We start from the raw sequence: 19,703 nt of genomic DNA, 5'->3' as shown, positions 1-19,703 counted from the left end.
AGGGGATGGGACTGGGGATACTGGGATGGGACTGGGGATACTGGGGACACCGGGAGGGGGCGGGGGAGGCACCGGGAACGGGGATGGGACTGGGGAGACTGGGGTGGGAATGGGATGGGACTGGGGAGACTGGGGATACTGGGATGGGGTTGGGGAGACTGGGATGGGACTGGGGAGACTGGGGATACTGGGATGGGGTTGGGGAGACTGGGATGGGACTGGGGAGACTGGGGATACTGGGATGGGGTTGGGGAGACTGGGATGGGACTGGGGAGACTGGGGATACTGGGATGGGGTTGGGGAGACTGGGATGGGACTGGGGAGACTGGGGATACTGGGATGGGGTTGGGGAGACTGGGATGGGACTGGGGAGACTGGGGATACTGGGATGGGGTTGGGGATATTGGGATGGGACTGGGATGGGACTGGGAACACCGGGAGGGGGCGGGGGAGGCACCGGGACCGGGGATGGGACTGGGGAGACTGGGGATACTGGGATGGGGTTGGGGAGACTGGGATGGGACTGGGATGGGACTGGGAACACCGGGAGGGGGCGGGGGAGGCACCGGGAACGGGGATGGGACTGGGGATACTGGGGGGGACTGGGGATACTGGGGATACTGGGGACACCGGGAGGGGGCGGGGGAGGCAGCGGGACCGGGGATGGGACTGGGGAGACTGGGATGGGCACTGGGATACTGGGGAGACTGGGGAGACTGGGATGGGACTGGGGACACCGGGAGGGGGCGGGGGAGGCACCGGGAACGGGGATGGGAACGCGGGGATGGGACTGGGGATACTGGGGAGACTGGGATGGGACTGGGGTTACTGGGGATACTGGGATGGGACTGGGGACACCGGGAGGGGGCGGGGGAGGCACCGGGAACGGGACTGGGAACGCGGGGATGGGACTGGGGATACTGGGGAGACTGGGATGGGACTGGGGTTACTGGGGATACTGGGATGGGACTGGGGACACCGGGAGGGGGCGGGGAAGGCACCGGGACCGGGACACGGGGATGGGACTGGGGATACTGGGATGGAAATGGGGATACTGGGGATACTGGGATGGGACTGGGGATACTGGGATGGGACTGGGGACACCGGGAGGGGGCGGGGGAGGCACCGGGAACGGGGATGGGACTGGGGAGACTGGGGGGGACTGGGATGGGACTGGGGATACTGGGATGGGACTGGGGATACTGGGATGGGACTGGGGACACCGGGAGGGGGCGGGGGAGGCACCGGGACCGGGGATGGGACTGGGGAGACTGGGGGGGACTGGGATGGGACTGGGGATACTGGGATGGGACTGGGGATACTGGGGATACTGGGATGGGACTGGGGACACCGGGAGGGGGCGGGGGAGGCACCGGGAACGGGGATGGGACTGGGGATACTGGGATGGGACTGGGGATACTGGGATGGGACTGGGGATACTGGGATGGGACTGGGGATACTGGGGTTACTGGGATGGGACTGGGGATACTGGGATGGGACTGGGGATACTGGGAGGGGGCGGGGGAGGCACCGGGACTGGAACACGGGGATGGGAGTGAGGATACTGGGGAGACTGGGATGGGACTGGGATGGGACTGGGATGGGCACTGGGGATCCTGGGATGGGCACTGGCGATACTGGGGATACTGGGATGGGACTGGGATGGGACTGGGGATCCTGGGATGGCACTGGGATGGGGTTGGGATACTGGGATGGGACTGGGTGACCTCCCTGTCACCTGTAGGGTTGGGGACACATCCTGGGTGTCCCTGTCACCCCCTGGGTGTCCCCAGTGTCCCCAAGGACCCTGAGTGTCCCCAAGTGTCCCTGTCACCCCTGAGTGTCCCCAGTGTCCTCAAGGACCCTGAGTGTCCCCAAGTGTCCCTGTCACCCCCTGGGTGTCCCCAGTGTCCTCAAGGACCCTGAGAGTCCCCAAGTGTCCCTGTCACCCCCTGGGTGTCCCCAAGTGTCCCTGTCATCCCCTGGGTGTCCCCAGTGTCCTCAAGGACCCTGAGTGTCCCCAAGTGTCCCTGTCACCCCCTGGGTGTCCCCAGTGTCCCCTCTGATGTCCCCAATGTCCCCAGGCGCAGGTGGCGTTCCTGCAGGGCGAGCGGCAGGGCCAGGAGAGCCTCAGGGACCCTGAGTGTCCCCAATGTCACCAAGGACCTGAGTGTCCCTGTCACCCCTGGGTGTCCCCAGTGTCCCCAATGTCCCCTCTGATGTCCCCAATGTCCCCAATGTCCCCAGGCGCAGGTGGCGTTCCTGCAGGGCGAGCGCCAGGGCCAGGAGAGCCTTGGGGACCCTGAGTGTCCCCAAAGATCCCTGAATGTCCCCAATGTCTGTCACCCCTGGGTGTCCCTGATGTCCCCTGGGTGTCCCCAATGTCCCCAATGTCCCCAATGTCCCCAATGTCCCCTCTGATGTCCCCAGGCGCAGGTGGCGTTCCTGCAGGGCGAGCGGCAGGGCCAGGAGAGCCTCAGGGACCCTGAGTGTCCCCAGTGTCTGTCACCCCTGGGTGTCCCCTCTGATGTCCCCAATGTCCCCAATGTCCCCTCTGATGTCCCCAATGTCCCCAGGCGCAGGTGGCGTTCCTGCAGGGCGAGCGGCAGGGCCAGGAGAGCCTCAGGGACCCTGAGTGTCCCTGTGACCCCTGGGTGTCCCTGATGTCCCCAATGTCCCCTTGGTGTCCCCAGGCGCAGGTGGCGTTCCTGCAGGGCGAGCGGCAGGGCCAGGAGAGCCTCAAGCTGGACCTGGTGCGGCGCATCCGGATGTTGGAGTTCGCCCTCAAGCAGGAGAGGTGGGGGAGAGACCCTGAAAACAGCCAGGAACACTAAAAAACATCCAGAAACACTAAAAAATCCACCCAGAAACCCTAAAAACAGCCAGGAACACTAAAAACCACCCAAAAACCCAAAAAAACCCACCCAGAAACCCTAAAAACAGCCAGGAACACTAAAAAACAGCCAGGAATTCTAAAAATCCATCCAGGAATCCTAAAAATCCACCCAGAAACACTAAAAATCACCCCCAGACCCACCCAGAAACCCTAAATAACAGCCAGGAACACTAAAAAACGTCGAGGAATCCTAAAAATCCAGCCAGGAATCCTAAAAAACCACCTAGAAACCCTAAAAATCACCCCCAGACCCACCCAGAAACCCTAAAAAACAGCCAGGAACACTAAAAAACGTCCAGAAACCCTAAAAATCCACCCAGAAACACTAAAAAACAGCCAGGAACACTAAAAAACGTCCAGGAATCCTAAAAAGCACCCAGGAATCCTAAAAAACCACCTAGAAACCCTAAAAATCACCCCCAGACCCACCCAGAATAACAGACCCACCCTAAATAACAGCCAGGAACACTAAAAAACGTCCAGGAATCCTAAAAATCCACCCAGAAACCCTAAAAAACCACCCAGGAACACTAAAAAACAGCCAGGAACCCTAAAAATCCACCCAGAAACGCTAAAAAAACACCCAGGAACCCTAAAAATCACCCCCAGACCCACCCAGAAACCCTAAAAAACATCCAGGAATTCTAAAAAACACCCAAAACCCCCAAAAAAACCACCCAGAAACCCTAAAAAATCACCCTCAAACCCACCCAGAAACCCTAAAAAACATCCAGGAATCCTTAAAAACCACCCAGAAACCCTAAAAAAACACCCAGAAACCCTAAAAATAACCCCCAAACCCACCCAGGAATCCTTAAAAACCACCCAGAAACCCTAAAAAACACCCAGAAACTCTGAAAAACCATCCAGGAATCCTAAATAAGCACCCAGAAACCCTAAAAATCACCCCAAAACCCACCCAGAAACCCTAAAGAACACCCAGAAATCCTAAAAAACCACCCAGAGATCCTAAAAATCCACCCAGAAATCCTAAAAACCAAAACCCCCGAATAATCCTCGCTAAAATCCCCAAATTCCCCCCCAAAACTGCTCAAAATCCCCCCAAAAACTCCCTGGAAAAAACCCCAAATCCACCCAAAACCCCAAACAATCCCCCCTAAAAACCCCAAATTCCCCCAAACAAACCCAGAACTGCCCCAAATCCCCCAAACAACCCCAAAATTCACCCAAAAAACCCCAAATCCCTCCAAAAATCCCCATAAAAAAACCTAAATCCCCCCAAAATGCCCCAAAACCCCCCCAAAAAATCCCAAAATCCCCAAAACCTCCCCAAAAAATCCCAAAATGCCCCAAAACCCCAAACAATCCCCCCTAAAAACCCTAAAACCGCCCCAAACCTGCCCAAAATCCCCCCAAAACCACCTGAAAAAAAACCCAAATCCACCCAAAAAAACCCAAATCCACCAAAAAACCCCAAAACCACCAAAAACCCCAAATAATCCTCCCTAAAAACCCCAAATTCCCCCCAAAACCCAAAAATCATCCCAAAACCAACCCCAAAATCCTTCCAAAAACTCCAGAAATCCCCCCAAAACTTTAAAATCCCCACCCCAAACCCCTCAAAAATCACCCCAAAAAAACCCCTAAAAACTCCCAACCCTCCCCCAAACCCCAAAAAACCCCAAAAAATCCCTAAAAATCCCTAAAAATCCCCCCCAAAACCCCAAAAATCACCTTAAAAACCCCCCAAAAATCACCTAAAAAACCCCAAAATTCCCCCAAAACCTTCAAATCCCCACCCCAAACCCCTCAAAAATCACCCCAAAAAACCCCCTAAAAACTCCCAACCCTCCCCCAAATCCCAAAAAACCCCAAAATTCCCCAAAAAGCCCCAAAATGCCCCAAATTTCCCCCCTCAGGTCCAAGTACCACAAACTGAAATTCGGGACGGAGGCGCCGGGGGAGAAACGCCCGGAGGATCCGAGTGAGAGCCAAAATTTGGGGAATTTTGGGGCTTTTTGGGGTTTTTGGGGTTTTTTGGGGTTTTTTGGGGTTTTGGGGTTTTTTTTGGGGGGTTCTGGGTTTTTTGGGGGGTTTTTTTGGGAGGTTTTGGGGTTTTCTTGAGGGTTTTTGGGGCATTTTTTGGGGAGATTTTGGGCAGTTCTGGGTTTGTTTTGGGGGATTTTAGGGGGGATTTTTTGGGGGTTTTTTTGGGATTTGGAGTTTTTGGAGGTTTTTGGGGGGTTTTGGGGTTTTTTTCAGGTGGTTTTTGGGGGGATTTTGGGCTGGTCTGGGTTTGTTTTTGGGGTTTTTTTTGGGGTTTTGGGGGTTTTTTGGGTTTTTTTGGGGTTTTGGGGGTTTTTTGGGGTTTTTTTGGGGGATTTTTGGGTTTTTTGGGGGGTTTTTTTTGGGAGGTTTTGGGGTTTTCTTGAGGGTTTTTGGGGCATTTTTTGGGGAGATTTTGGGCAGTTCTGGGTTTGTTTTGGGGGATTTTAGGGGGGATTTTTTGGGGGTTTTTTTGGGATTTGGAGTTTTTGGAGGTTTTTGGGGGGTTTTGGGGTTTTTTTCAGGTGGTTTTTGGGGGGATTTTGGGCTGGTCTGGGTTTGTTTTAGGGGGAATTTTGGGGCTTTTTGGGCTTTTTGGGGTTTTTTTGGGGTTTTGGGGGATTTTTTGGGGTTTTTTGGGGGGTTTTTTGGGGGGTTTTTTTGGGAGGTTTTGGGGTTTTCTTGAGGGTTTTTGGGGCATTTTTGGGGGGGATTTTGGGCAGTTCTGGGTTTGTTTTGGGGGGATTTTGGGGTTTTTAGGGGGGATTCTTTGGGGTTTTTGGGGTTTTTTGGGGTTTTGGGGGTTTTTGGGGTTTTGGGGGAATTTGGTGTTTTTTTCAGGTTTTTTTGGGGGGATTTTTGGCAGTTTTGGGTTTGTTTTGGGGGGAATTTGGGGTTTTTTTGGGGGGATTATTTGGAGTTTTTTGGGATTTTTGGGGTTTTTTTTGGGATTTGGAGTTTTTGGGGGGTTTTGGGGTTTTTTTCAGGTGGTTTGGGGGGATTTTGGGCAGTTTTGGGGTGGTTTTAAGGTTTTTAGGGGGGATTGTTTGGGGGTTTGGGGGGTTTTGGGTGGATTTAGGGTTTTTTTCAGGTTTTTTTGGGGGGGATTTTTTGGCAGTTTTGGGTTTGTTTTGGGGGGAATTTGGGGTTTTTAGGGGGGATTGTTTGGGGTTTTGGGGGTGGTTTTGGGGTTGATTTTTGGTGTCGATTTAGAGGCGGATTTGGGGTTATTTTTGGGGTTATTTTGGGGTTATTTTTGGGTTATTTTGGGGTTATTTGGGGTTTTTTTTGGGCTGGTTTTGGGGTTATTTTTGGGGTGTTTTTGGGGTTATTTTTGGGTTATTTTGGGGTTTTTTTTGGCTGGTTTTGGGCTGGTTTTGGGGTTATTTTTGGGGGTTTTTTGGCTGGTTTTGGGTTATTTTTGGGGTAATTTTTGGGATGGTTTTTGGGGTTATTTCTGGACTGTTTTGGGGGGTATTGGGGTTATTTTTGGGCTGGTTTTGGGGTATTTTGGGGTTATTTTTGGGCTGGTTTTGGGTTCTTTTGGGGGTTATTTTTGGGCTGGTTTTGGGGTGATTTTTGGGGTTATTTTGGGTTATTTTTGGGTTATTTTTGGGGTGTTTTGGGGTTATATTTGGGATATTTTGGGGGGTTTTTTTGGCTGGTTTTGGGTTATTTTTGGGGTATTTTTGGGTTATTTTTGGGGTATTTTTGGGTTATTTTGGGGTTATTTTGGGGGTATTTTTGGGTTATATTTGGGGTTATTTTTGTGTTATTTTTGGGGTGGTTTTGGGATATTTTTGGGTTATTTTTGGGGTGGTTTTGGGATTATTTTTGGGTTATTTTGGGGTTTCTCACCCCCTTTTTTCCCCCCTCAGTGTCCAACGGCCCCGTGGAGCTGGAGGGAGCCTGGAAGGAGGGGAGGCAGCTCCTGCGCCAGTGAGGGCTCCAAAATTTGGGAATTTTGGGCAATTTTGGGGATTTTGTTGGGGATTTTTGGGGGATTTGGGGTCAGGGAGGGTTTGGGGATTTTTAGGGCAATTTTGGGGGATTTTTGTGGAATTTTTTGCAGGATTTTTCAGAGGATTTTGGTGATTTTGTGGAATTTTTGGGAGGATTTTTGATGATTTTTGGGGTTTTTTTTGGGACAATTTTCGTGGAGTTTTCTTGGAATTTTTGGTGTTTTTTTTTTTTTTAATTATTGTGGATTTTTTTCAAGATTTTGGTGGGGATTTTTCCAAGATCTTTGTGGGATTTTTGCAGGGATTTTCTGGGGAATTTTCCCCAGGATTTTTGTGGAAATTTTTTCATGATTTTTTGCGGGATTTTTCCAGGATTTTTGTAGGAATTTTTCACATTTTGATGCGAATTTTTCATATTTTCATGGGAATTTTTTGGGGAATTTTCACGGGAATTTTGGGGGAATTTTCATGGGAATTTTTCAGATTTTTATGGGAATTTTTTTGGAATTTTCATGGGAATTTTTGGAGAATTTTCAGAGGAATTTTTGGGGAATTTTCATGGGAATTTTTAGGGGAATTTTCCCGGGATTTTTTCACATTTTCACGGGAATTTTCAGGAAATTTTCATGGGAATTTTTCACATTTTCATGGGAATTTTTTGAGATTTTTCCTGGGAATTTTCACAGGAATTTTGGGAGAATTTTCATGAGAATTTTTCACATTTTCACCGGAGTTTTGGGGGGAATTTTTTGGGAATTTTTATGGGAATTTTGGGGGAATTTTCCACATTTTCACGGGAATTTTTGGGGAATTTTCAGGGAATTTTTGGGGAATTTTCAGGGAATTTTTTGTCAATTTTCATGGGAATTTTTGAGGAATTTTCAGGGAATTTTTAGGGAATTTGCAGGGAATTTTTGAGGAATTTTCAGGGAATTTTTAGGGAATTTTCATGGGAATTTTTGGGGAATTTTTGAGGAATTTTCATGGGAATTTTTGGGGAATTTTTGGAGAATTTTTTGGGAATTTTCAGGGAATTTTTTGGGAATTTTCATGGGAATTTTGGGGGAATTTTCATGGGAATTTTTCCCATTTTCGTGGGAATCTTCCCAGGAATTTTTCACATTTTCATGGGAATTTTTGAGGAATTTTCACAGGAATTTTTTAGGAATTTTTTGGGAATTTTTAGGGAATTTTCATGTGAATTTTTCACATTTCCATGGGAATTTTTGGGGAATTTTCCCAGGAATTTTTTGGGAATTTTCATGGGAATTTTGGGGGAATTTTCATGGGAATGTTGGGGGAATTTTCCACATTTTCATGGGAATTTGGGGGGAATTTTCATGGGAATTTTTCACATTTTCACGGGAATTCTTCAGATTTTCATGGGAATTTGGGGGAAATTCTCATGAGAATTTTTCACATTTTCACAGGAATTTTCACAGAATTTTGGGGAATTTTCGTGGGAATTTTGGGGGAATTTTCATGAGAATTTTTCACATGTTCACAGGAATTTTCAGGGAATTTTGGGGAATTTTCATGGGAATTTTCATGAGAATTTTTCACATTTTCACAGGAATTTTCAGGGAATTTTGAGGAATTTTCAGGGAATTTTTGAGGAATTTTCAGGAAATTTTTGAGGAATTTTCAGGAAATTTTTGAGGAATTTTCAGGGAATTTTTAGGGAATTTTCAGGGAATTTTCAGGGAATTTTTAGGGAATTTTCATGGGAATTTTTGGGGAATTTTTTGGCAATTTTCATGGGAATTTTCAGGGAATTTTTTGGGAATTTTCATGGGAATTTTGGGGGAATTTTCATGGGAATTTTTGAGGAATTTTCAGGGAATTTTTAGGGAATTTTCAGGGAATTTTCATGGGAATTTTTGGGGAATTTTTGGGGAATTTTCAGGGAATTTTTGGGGAATTTTCATGGGAATTTTGGGGGAATTTTCATGGGAATTTTGGGGGAATTTTCATGGGAATTTTTCCCATTTTCGTGGGAATCTTCCCAGGAATTTTTCACATTTTCATGGGAATTTTTTGGGAATTTTCCCGGGAATTTTTCACATTTTCACGGGAATTATTGGGGAATTCTCATGAGAATTTTTCACATTTTCACAGGAATTTTCAGGGAATTTTGGGGAATTTTCATGGGAATTTTTTGGCAATTTTCATGGGAATTTCTCACATTTTGAAGGGAATTTTTGGGAAATTTTCATGGGAATTTTTGGGCAATTTTCATGGGAATTTTTGAGGAATTTTCAGGGAATTTTCATGGGAATTTTCATGGGAATTTTTGGGGAATTTTTTGGCAATTTTCATGGGAATTTTCAGGGACTTTTTGGGGAATTTTCAGGGAATTTTTTGGGAATTTTCATGGGAATTTTGGGGGAATTTTCATGGGAATTTTTCCCATTTTCGTGGGAATCTTCCCAGGAATTTTTCACATTTTCATGGGAATTTTTGGGGAATTTTCACAGGAATTTTTTTGGAATTTTTAGGGAATTTTCATGTGAATTTTTCACATTTCCATGGGAATTTTTGGGGAATTTTCCCAGGAATTTTTCCCATTTCCACAGGAATTTTTTGGGAATTTTCATGGAAATTTTGGGGGAATTTTCCACATTTTCATGGGAATTTTGGGGGAATTTTCATGGGAATTTTGGGGGAATTTTCATGGGAATTTGGGGGAAATTCTCATGGGAATTTTTCACATTTTCACAGGAATTTTCAGGGAATTTTGGGGAATTTTCATGGAAATTTTTGGCAATTTTCATGGGAATTTCTCACATTTTGAAGGAAATTTTTGAGGAATTTTCATGGGAATTTTTTCACATTTTCACAGGAAATTTTGGGGAATTTTCCTGGGAATTTTTACAAATTTTCATGGGAATTTTCATGGGAATTTTTCACATTTTCACAATAATTTTCAGGGAATTTTTGAGGAATTTTCATGGGAATTTTAACGGGACTTTTTGTGGAATTCTCATGAGAATTTTTCACAATTTCACAGGAATTTTGGGGAAATTTTCAAGAGAATTTTTTGGGAATTTTCAAGAGAATTTTTTGGGAATTTTCATGGGAATTTTTTGGCAATTTTCATGGGAATTTCTCACATTTTGAAGGGAATTTTTTGGGAATTTTCATGGGAGTTTTTCACATTTTCAGAGGAATTTTTGGGGAATTTTCAGGAAATTTTTTTGGAATTTTCAGGGAATTTTTGAGGAATTTTCAGGGAATTTTTAGGGAATTTTCAGGGAATTTTTGGGGAATTTTCAGGGAATTTTTGAGGAATTTTCAGGGAATTTTTAGGGAATTTTCAGGGAATTTTTGAGGAATTTTCAGGGAATTTTTGGGCAATTTTCAGGGAATTTTTTGGGAATTTTCACGTGAATTTTCCACATTTTCATGGGAATTTTCATGGGAATTTTTCCACATTCCCTCGGGAATTTTCATGGGAATTTTTCACATTTTCACGGGAATTTTGGGGGAATTTTCATGGGAATTTTTGAGGAATTTTTTGGCAATTTTCATGGGAATTTTGGGGAATTTTTTGGCAATTTTCATGGGAATTTTTGGGGAAATTTTGGGAATTTTTGTGGTGAATTTTTAGGAAATGCTCCCCATTCCTCCAGAACCTCTCCCCACCCCCTGGAGCTCTTTCCCCTCTCCCCAATCCCATAATTTTTTTCCGGAATTTTCCTTTCTCAGGTACCTGGAGGAGCTCGGTTACAGCGACACCATCCTGGACATGCGCTCCCGGCGCCTCCGGGCGCTGCTGGGCCGCGGAATTCCCGGAAATCCCTCGGGAATTCCGGGAAATCCCTCGGGAATTCCGGGAAATCCCTCGGGAATTCTGGAAATTCCAGAAATTTCTGGAATTCCGGGAGCCCCCCCCAGCCCCCCCTCCCCTCCCCCGGCGGCCGAGTCGCTGCTGCTGCGCAGAATCGAGGAGCAGATCCAGAGGTTCGGGGCCACATCCGGGAATTCCGGGAATTTTTGGGAATTTTTGGGAATTTTTGGGAATTTTTGGGGTTGTTTTGGGGGGGATTTGGGGTTTTTAGGGAATTTTTGGGGGGTTTTTTAGAGATTTTTGGGGGTTTTTTGGTGGGAATTTGGGGCTTTTGGGGGATTTTTAGGGGATTTTTAGGGATTTTTGGGGGGTTTTTTGGTGGGGATTTGGGGGTTTTGGTGAATTTTTAGGGGATTTTTAGGGATTTTTGGGGTTTTTTTGGTGGGAATTTGGGGGTTTTGGGGGGTTTTTTACAGATTTTTGGGGGTTTTTTGGTGGGGATTTTGGGGTTTTTGGGGAATTTTTTTGGGGATTTTTAGGGAACTTTTGGGGGTTTTTTGGGGGAGATTTGGGGTTTTTGGGGAATTTTTAGGGGGTTTTTGGGGTTTTTTAGAGATTTTGGGGTTTTTAAGGAGGTTTTGGGGGGATTTTTAGGGAATTTATGGAGATTTTTTGGGGGTTTTTTGGGGGGCGATTTGGGGTTTGTAGGGAATTTTTGGGGGGTTTTTTAGAGATTTTTGGGGGTTTTTTGGTGGGAATTTGGGGTTTTTAGGGAATTTTTGGGGGGGTTTTAGGGGTTTTTTGGGGGTTTTTAGAGATTTTTGGGGTTTTTTTGGTGGGATTTTGGGGTTTTGGGGGATTTTTAGGGGATTTTTAGGGATTTTTGGGGGTTTTTTGGTGGGAATTTGGGGTTTTTAGGGAATTTTTGGGGGGTTTTTTAGACATTTTTGGGTTTTTTTTTAGTGGGAATTTGGGGGTTTTAGGGAATTTTTTGGGATTTTTTAGGGGATTTTGGGGGTTTTTTAGAGATTTTTGGGGGTTTTTTGGTGGGGATTTTTGGGGATTTTTAGAGATTTTGGGGGTTTTTTGGTGGGAATTTGGGGTTTTTGGTGAATTTTTGGGGGGTTTTTTAGACATTTTTGGGGTTTTTTTGTGGGGAATTTGGGTTTTTTAGGGTATTTTGGGGGGGAATTTAGGGTTTTGGGGGATTTTTTTGGGATTTTTAGGGAACTTTTGGGGGTTTTTTGGGGGAGATTTGGGGGTTTTGGGGATTTTTGGGGGGATTTGGGGGGATTTTTAGAGATTTTGGGGGTTTTTTGGGGGAGATTTGGGGTTTTGGGGGGTTTTTTAGAGATTTTTGGGGTTTTTAAGGAGGTTTTGGGGGATTTTAAGGGAATTTATGGAGATTTTGGGGGTTTTTTGGGGGAGATTTGGGGTTTTTGGGCAGTTTTTTACAGATTTTTGGGGTTTTTTTGGTGGGAATTTGGGTTTTTTGGGGAATTTTTTAGGGAATTTTGGGGGATTTTTAGGGAATTTATGGAGATTTTGGGATTTTTTTGGGGGGGGATTTTGGGGTTTTTAGGAAATTTTTTTTTGGATTTTTAATTTTGGGGGGGAATTTTTAGGGATTTTGGGGGGGGATTTTAAAGGGATTTTGGATTTTTAGGGGATTTAGGATTTTTAGGGATTTTTTGGTTTTTTTAGGGATTTTAGGGGGGTTTTTTTGGTGGGATTTTGGGGTTTTTAGGGAATTTTGGGGGGATTTTTTAGGGGATTTTTGGGTTTTTTTAGAGTTTTTTGGTGGGGATTTTGGGGGATTTTTAGGGAATTTTGGGGGGAATTTTAGAGTAATTTTGGGGTTTTTTGGTGTTTCATTCTGGGATTTTTGGGCTCATTTCTGCTGGAATTTGGGGTTTTTTTAAAGTGTTTTTGTTGGAATTTTGGGATATTTTTCTTAAATTTTTTTTTATGGGATTGGGGTTTTTTTAAAGCGATTTTTGGGGGTAATTTTGGAGAATTTCGAGGTTTTTTTGGTGAAATTTGGGATTTTTTCAGCCAATTTTTAGGATTTCTCTAAAAACCCAAAAATTTTCTGCGTTTTTTGGTTTTTTTTTTAACGCGATTTTTTTTACTATTTTATTTTCCTTTTTTTCCTCCTTTTTGGACATTTTTGGGAATTTTTTCCCACTTTTTCTCCCCCCAGGAACGCCGGGAAGGAGCCGCAGGGGGGGCTCAGCCCCTCCCCCCCCGAGGACGACAGCGACGAGGAGGAGGAGCCCGAGAGCCCCTCCCCCACCCCCGCCCGCCGCAGGGCCAAGGTCGGGCCCGACCGGGAATTGGGGGAATTTTGGGGGAATTTTGGGAAATTTGGGGAATTTTGGGAGGATTTTAGGGTGATTTTTAGCGGTTTTTAGGGGAATTTTAGGAAATTTTGGGGGATTTTGGGAGGATTTTAGGGGATTTTGGGGGAATTTTGGGGAATTTTGGTGAATTTTAGGGAATTTTGGGGAATGTTGGGAGGATTTTAGAGGACTTGGGGAAATTTTAGGGCATTTTGGGAGGATTTTGGGGGATTTGGGGGAACTTTGGGAGGAATTTGGGGAATTTTAGGGGATTTTGGGGAATTTTGGGGGAATTTTGGGGAGGATTTTGGGAGGATTTTGGGGAATTTTGGAGAATTTTGGGGGAATTTTGGGGGATTTGGGGAGGATTTGGGGGAATTTTGGGGGGATTTTGGAGGAATTTTAGGGGATTTGGGGGAATTTTGGAGGATTTTGGGGAATTTTGGAGAATTTTGGGAGGATTTTGGGGAATTTGGGGAGGATTTTGGGGAATTTGGGGAGGATTTTGGGAGGATTTTGGGGAATTTGGGGAGGATTTTGGGGAATTTGGGGGGATTTTGGGGAATTTTGGGAGGATTTTGGGGAATTTGGGGAGGATTTGGGGGAATTTTGGAGAATTTTGGGAGGATTTTGGGGGAATTTTGAAGGATTTTTGGAGGATTTTGGGAAATTTAGGGGATTTTGGGAGGATTTTGGGAGGATTTTAGGGTGTTTTTTAGCAGTTTTTAGGGGAATTTTAGGAAATTTGGGGAGGATTTTGGGGGATTTTGGGAGGAATTTAGGGGAATTTTAGGGGATTTGGGGGAATTTTGGGAGGATTTTGGGAGGATTTTGGGGAATTTGGGGAGGATTTTAGGGCATTTTGGGAGGTTTTGGGGAGGATTTTGGGGAATTTTAGGGAATTTTGGCAGGATTTTAGGGGATTTTGGGGGAATTTTAGGGGTTTTTAGGGGATTTTGGGAGCATTTGGGGGAATTTTAGGGAATTTGGGGAGCATTTGGGGGAATTTTAGGGAATTTGGGGGATTTTAGGGGATTTTGGGGAATTTTGAGAGGATTTTGGGAAATTTGGGGGGATTTTGGGGGGATTTTGGGAGGATTTTAGGGTGATTTTTAGCGGTTTTTAGGGGAATTTTAGGAAATTTGGGGTGAATTTTGGGGGATTTGGGAGGATTTTAGGAGATTTTGGGAGGATTTTAGGGGATTTTGGGGAATTTGGGGAGGATTTTGGGGAATTTTGGGAGGATTTTAGAGGATTTGGGGGAATTTTAGGGCATTTTGGGGAATTTTGGGAGGATTTTGGGGAATTTTTCAGGAATTTTAGGGGATTTTTGGGGATTTGGGGAGGATTTTTCAGGATTTGGGGGGATTTTAGGGCATTTTGGGGAATTTTGTCCCTTTTCAGTCCCTCTTTGTCCTTTTTTTTGTTTTCTTCTCTCTTTTTTCTCCTTTTTTTGTCCCTTTTCTGGTCATTTTCATCTCCTTTTGCCATTTTTGTCCTTTTTTTTGCCTTTTTGTCCCTTTTTTGTCCCTTTTTGTCCCTTTTTTCTGCTTTTTCCCCCCATTTTTTTCTTTTTTCTCCCTTTTTTTCTCCTTTTTTGTCCCTTTTTTTCTCCTTTTTTTTCTCCTTTTTTGTCCCTTTTTTGTCCCTTTTTTGTTCCTTTTTTCTCCTTTTTTTTCTCCTTTTTTGTCCCCTTTTTTTGTCCCTTTTTTTTCTTTTTTCTCCCTTTTTGTCCCTTTTTTGTCCCTTTTTTTGTCCCTTTTTTCTCCCTTTTTTCTCCTTTTTGTCCCATTTTTTGTCCCTTTTTTTCCCTTTTTTTCCCTTTTTTTTCCCTTTTTTGTCCCTTTTTTGTCCCATTTTTTGTCCCATTTTTTGTCCCTTTTTTGTCCCTTTTTTGTCCCCTGTTGTCCCCTGCTGTCCCCAGCCTGAGCCCGGTGTCCCTTTGTCCCCAGGGTGTCCCCAAGGTCCCCGAGGAGGAGGAGGAGGAGGATGAAGATGAGGAGGACTCGGAGGACGCCCTGGGCGAGTTCGACTTCCTGGGGACACCTGGGGACACCTTGGGGACACCTGGGGACATCAGAGGTGAGCCTGGGGACACCTGGGGACACCTTGGGGACACCTGGGGACATCAGAGGTGAGCCTGGGGACACCTGGGGACACCTTGGGGACACCTGGGGACATCAGAGGTGAGCCCGGGGACACCTTGGGGACACCTTGGGGACATCAGAGGTGAGCCTGGGGACACCTGGGGACACCTGGGGACACCTTGGGGACACCTGGGGACATCAGAGGTGAGCTTGGGGACACCTTGGGGACACCTGGGGACATCAGAGGTGAGCCTGGGGACACCTGGGGACAGCTGGGGACACCTGGGGACACCTGGGGACATCAGAGGTGAGCCTGGGGACACCTTGGGGACATTTGGGGACACCTGGGGACACCTGGGGACATCAGAGGTGAGCCTGGGGACACCTGGGGACACCTTGGGGACACCTGGGGACATCAGAGGTGAGCTTGGGGACACCTTGGGGACACCTGGGGACATCAGAGGTGAGCCTGGGGACACCTGGGGACAGCTGGGGACACCTGGGGACACCTGGGGACATCAGAGGTGAGCCTGGGGACACCTGAGGACACCTGGGGACACCTGGGGACATCAGAGGTGAGCCTGGGGACACCTGGGGACATCAGAGGTGAGCCCGGGGACACCTTGGGGACACCTTGGGGACATCAGAGGTGAGCCTGGGGACACCTGGAGACATTTGGGGACACCTGGGGACACCTTGGGGACACTTGGGGACATTTGGGGACACCTTGGGGACACTTAGGGACACCTTGGGGACACCTTGGGGACATCAGAGGTGAGCCTGGGGACAGCTGGGGACACTTGGGGACACCTGGGGACGCCTTGGGGACACTTGGGGACATTTGGGGACACCTTGGGGACACTTGGGGACACCTGGGGACACCTTGGGGACACTTGGGGACATTTGGGGACACCTTGGGGACACTTGGGGACACCTGGGGACACCTGGGGACATCAGAGGTGAGCCTGGGGACACCCTGGGGACAGCTTGGGGACACGTCCTGACCCCTCCCCCCTTTGTCCCAGAGAGCCACCGGTGCCACCTGCGGGACGGGGACCTCGCGCCACCGCGGCCACCGCGGCCACCTGAAGGTGAGGACACGCCTGTCACCCCTGTCACCCCTGTCACCCCTGTCACCTGTGCCATCTGTGTCACCTCTGTCACCTGTGCCACCCCTGTCACTCGTGTCACCTGTGTCATCAATGTCACCTGTGTCACCCAGGGGGGTCCCTGTGTCCCCAAGGCCACCCTGATGTCATTGTCCCCTCTGTCCCCTCTGTCCCCAGGGTCTCTGGGTGTCCCTGCTGTCCCCAAGGCCACCCCGGTGTCATTGTCCCCATTGTCCTCTCTGTCCCCTGTGTCCCCATTGTCCCCTGTGTCCCCAAGGCCACCCCACTGTCCCCAGTGTCCCCAGGGTCCCCGGGTGTCCCTGTCCCCAGTGTCCCCAGGGTCCCTGGGTGTCCCTGTCCCCATTGTCCCCTGTGTCCCCAAGGCCACCCCGGTGTCCCTGTCCCCACTGTCCCCTGTGTCCCCAGGGTCCCCGGGTGTCCCTGTCCCCATTGTCCCCATTGTCCCCTGTGTCCCCACGGTCCCCGGGTGTCCCTGTCCCCTCTGTCCCCACTGTCCCCAGGGTCCCCGGGTGTCCCTGTCCCCTCTGTCCCCAAGGCCACCCCAGTGTCCCTGTCCCCACTGTCCCCATTGTCCCCAGGGTCCCCGGGTGTCCCTGTCCCCAGTGTCCCCATTGTCCCCAAGGCCACCCCGGGTGTCCCTGTCCCCATTGTCCCCTCTGTCCCCAAGGCCACCCCGGTGTCCTTGTCCCCACTGTCCCCATTGTCCCCTCTGTCCCCATTGTCCCCTGTGTCCCCAAGGCCACCCCTCTGTCCCCTGTGTCCCCAGGGTCCCCGGGTGTCCCTGTCCCCACTGTCCCCTCTGTCCCCTGTGTCCCCAGGGTCCCCGGGTGTCCCTGCCGAGGCGCTGGCCCTGGACGGCCTCGGGGACCTGGCGGAGCTGACGGTGACAAATGACAACGACGGCGGTGACGTGAGTGCCACCTCTGTGTCCTCAGTGTCCCCAGTGCCACCTCTGTGTCCTCAGTGTCCCCAAGTGCCACCTCTGCGTGTCCTCAGTGTCCCCAAGTGCCACCTCTGCGTGTCCTCAGTGTCCCCAAGTGCCACCTCTGCGTGTCCTCAGTGTCCCCAGTGCCACCTCTGTGTGTTCTGAGTGTCCCCAATGCCACCTCTGTGTCCTCAGTGTCCCCAATGCCACCTCTGTGTCCTCAGTGTCCCCAAGTGCCACCTCTGTGTCCTGAGTGTCCCCAAGTGCCACCTCTGCGTGTCCTCAGTGTCCCCAAGTGCCACCTCTGCGTGTCCTCAGTGTCCCCAGTGCCACCTCTGTGTCCTCAGTGTCCCCAAGTGCCACCTCTGCCTGTCCTCAGTGTCCCCAAGTGCCACCTCTGTGTGTCCTGAGTGTCCCCAGTGCCACCTCTGCGTGCCCTCAGTGTCCCCAGTGCCACCTCTGCCCCTCCTCAGTGTCCCCAAGTGCCACCTCTGTGTCCTCAGTGTCCCCAGTGACACCTCTGCTTGTCCTCAGTGTCCCCAAGTGCCACCTCTGCTTGTCCTCAGTGTCCCCAAGTGCCACCTCTGTGTGTCCTCAGTGTCCCCAAGTGCCACCTCTGCGTGTCCTCAGTGTCCCCAGTGCCACCTCTGCCCCTCCTCAGTGTCCCCAAGTGCCACCTCTGTGTCCTCAGTGTCCCCAGTGCCACCTCTGTGTCCTCAGTGTCCCCAATGCCACCTCTGTGTCCTCAGTGTCCCCAAGTGCCACCTCTGCGTGTCCTGAGTGTCCCCAGTGCCACCTCTGCCCCTCCTCAGTGTCCCCAAGTGCCACCACAGCCCTGCTGCCCCATTCCTGTGTCCCCAGAGTGTCCCCAAGTGCTACCTCTGCCTGTCCTCAGTGTCCCCAAGTGCCACCTCTGCATGTCCTGAGTGTCCCCAAGAGCCACCATGGTCCCACTGCCCCATCCCTATGTCCCCAGAGTGTCCCCAAGTGTCCCCAGAGTGTCCCCAAGTGTCCCCAAATGCCACCATATCCCAATGTCCCAGTGTCCCCAAGTGCCACCACGTGTCCCCGGTGTCCCCAGGTGTCCCCGGGTGTGCCACTGTCCCCGAGGCACAGCTGGAGCCTGAGATCAATGTCCCCAGACTGTCCCCAAGTGTCCCCAGAGTGTCCCCAGACTGTCCCCAGACTGTCCCCAAGTGTCCCCAAGTGCCACCACGTGTCCCCGGTGTCCCCAGGTGTCCCCGGGCGCGCCAGAGTGTCCCCAGAGTGTCCCCAGAGTGTCCCCAAGTGTCCCCATATCGCTATATCCCAATGTCCCAGTGTCCCCACGTGTCCCCAGAGTGTCCCCAAGTGTCCCCAAGTGTCCCTGGTGTCCCCGGTGTCCCCAGGTGTCCCCGGGCGCGCCGCTGTCCCCGAGGCGCAGCTGGAGCCTGACATCAATGTCCCCAGAGTGTCCCCAGAGTGTCCCCAGACTGTCCCCAGAGTGTCCCCAGAGTGTCCCCAAGTGTCCCTTGGTGTCCCCGGTGTCCCCAGGTGTCCCCGGGCGCGCCGCTGTCCCCGAGGCGCAGCTGGAGCCTGACATCAATGTCCCCAGGGTGTCCCCAAGTGTCCCCATATCGCTATATCCCAATGTCTCAGTGTCCCCAGACTGTCCCCAAGTGTCCCCAAGTGTCCCCGGTGTCCCCAGGTGTCCCCGGGCGCGCCGCTGTCCCCAAGGCGCAGCTGGAGCCTGACATCAATGTCCCCAGAGTGTCCCCAGAGTGTCCCCAGAGTGTCCCCAAGTGTCCCCAGACTGTCCCCAGACTGTCCCCAGACTGTCCCCAAGTGTCCCTTGGTGTCCCCTCTGTCCCCAGGTGTCCCCGGGCGCGCCGCTGTCCCCGAGGCACAGCTGGAGCCTGACATCAATGTCCCAGAGTGTCCCCAAGTGCCACCATATCCCAATATCTCCATATCCCAGTGTCCCCACGTGTCCCCAGAGTGTCCCCAGACTGTCCCCAAGTGCCACCACGTGTCCCCAGGTGTCCCCGGGCGCGCCGCTGTCCCCGAGGCGCAGCTGGAGCCTGACATCAATGTCCCCACAGTGTCCCCAGACTGTCCCCAGACTGTCCCCAGACTGTCCCCAAGTGTCCCCAAGTGTCCCCTCTGTCCCCAGGTGTCCCCGGGCGTGCCGCTGTCCCCGAGGCGCAGCTGGAGCCTGACATCAATGTCCCCACAGTGTCCCCAGACTGTCCCCAGACTGTCCCCAGACTGTCCCCAGACTGTCCCCAAGTGCCACCTCGTGTCCCCAGGTGTCCCCGGGCGCGCCGCTGTCCCCGAGGCGCAGCTGGAGCCCGCGCCTGACGCTGCGCAGCCACTACGACGCCGTGCGGGCGCTGGCCTTTGTCCCTTGTCACCCGGCGCTGGTGACAGCCTCCGAGGACGCCACCCTCAAGCTCTGGAACCTGCAGAAGCCACTTGTCCCCAAGAAGTGGGTGACAGGGGGGTGACAAGGGGGTGACAGGGGGTGGTGGCAGCGCCGGGGGCGCCGCTGTCGCCGTTTGTCACCGTTTGTCACCGTTTGTCACC

The 19,703-nt window shown here is 50.0% G+C and overlaps 1 protein-coding gene across 1 annotated transcript in view; it reads left to right on the top strand.

Moving 5' to 3' along the window:
* The window catches only part of STRN4 (striatin 4), a gene marked incomplete at both ends in the record, with an annotated part of 33,489 nt that overhangs the window by 757 nt on the left and 13,029 nt on the right, over window positions 1-19,703 (top strand). Inside the window, 9 exons of the mRNA XM_084224424.1 lie at window positions 2,694-2,797; window positions 4,777-4,841; window positions 6,781-6,841; window positions 10,573-10,827; window positions 12,858-12,972; window positions 14,949-15,078; window positions 16,109-16,174; window positions 17,032-17,123; window positions 19,427-19,605. Of these exons, the coding sequence (XP_084080550.1) occupies window positions 2,694-2,797; window positions 4,777-4,841; window positions 6,781-6,841; window positions 10,573-10,827; window positions 12,858-12,972; window positions 14,949-15,078; window positions 16,109-16,174; window positions 17,032-17,123; window positions 19,427-19,605 (1,067 nt within the window). The remainder of the gene's footprint in view (window positions 1-2,693; window positions 2,798-4,776; window positions 4,842-6,780; window positions 6,842-10,572; window positions 10,828-12,857; window positions 12,973-14,948; window positions 15,079-16,108; window positions 16,175-17,031; window positions 17,124-19,426; window positions 19,606-19,703) is intronic.

The sequence above is a fragment of the Fringilla coelebs genome (assembly GCF_963513975.1).
Source record: "Fringilla coelebs genome assembly, chromosome: 37".
NCBI lineage: Eukaryota > Metazoa > Chordata > Aves > Passeriformes > Fringillidae > Fringilla > Fringilla coelebs.
The sequence above is the reverse complement of the archived record's forward strand: the minus strand, read 5'-3'. Positions and strand labels throughout refer to the sequence as shown.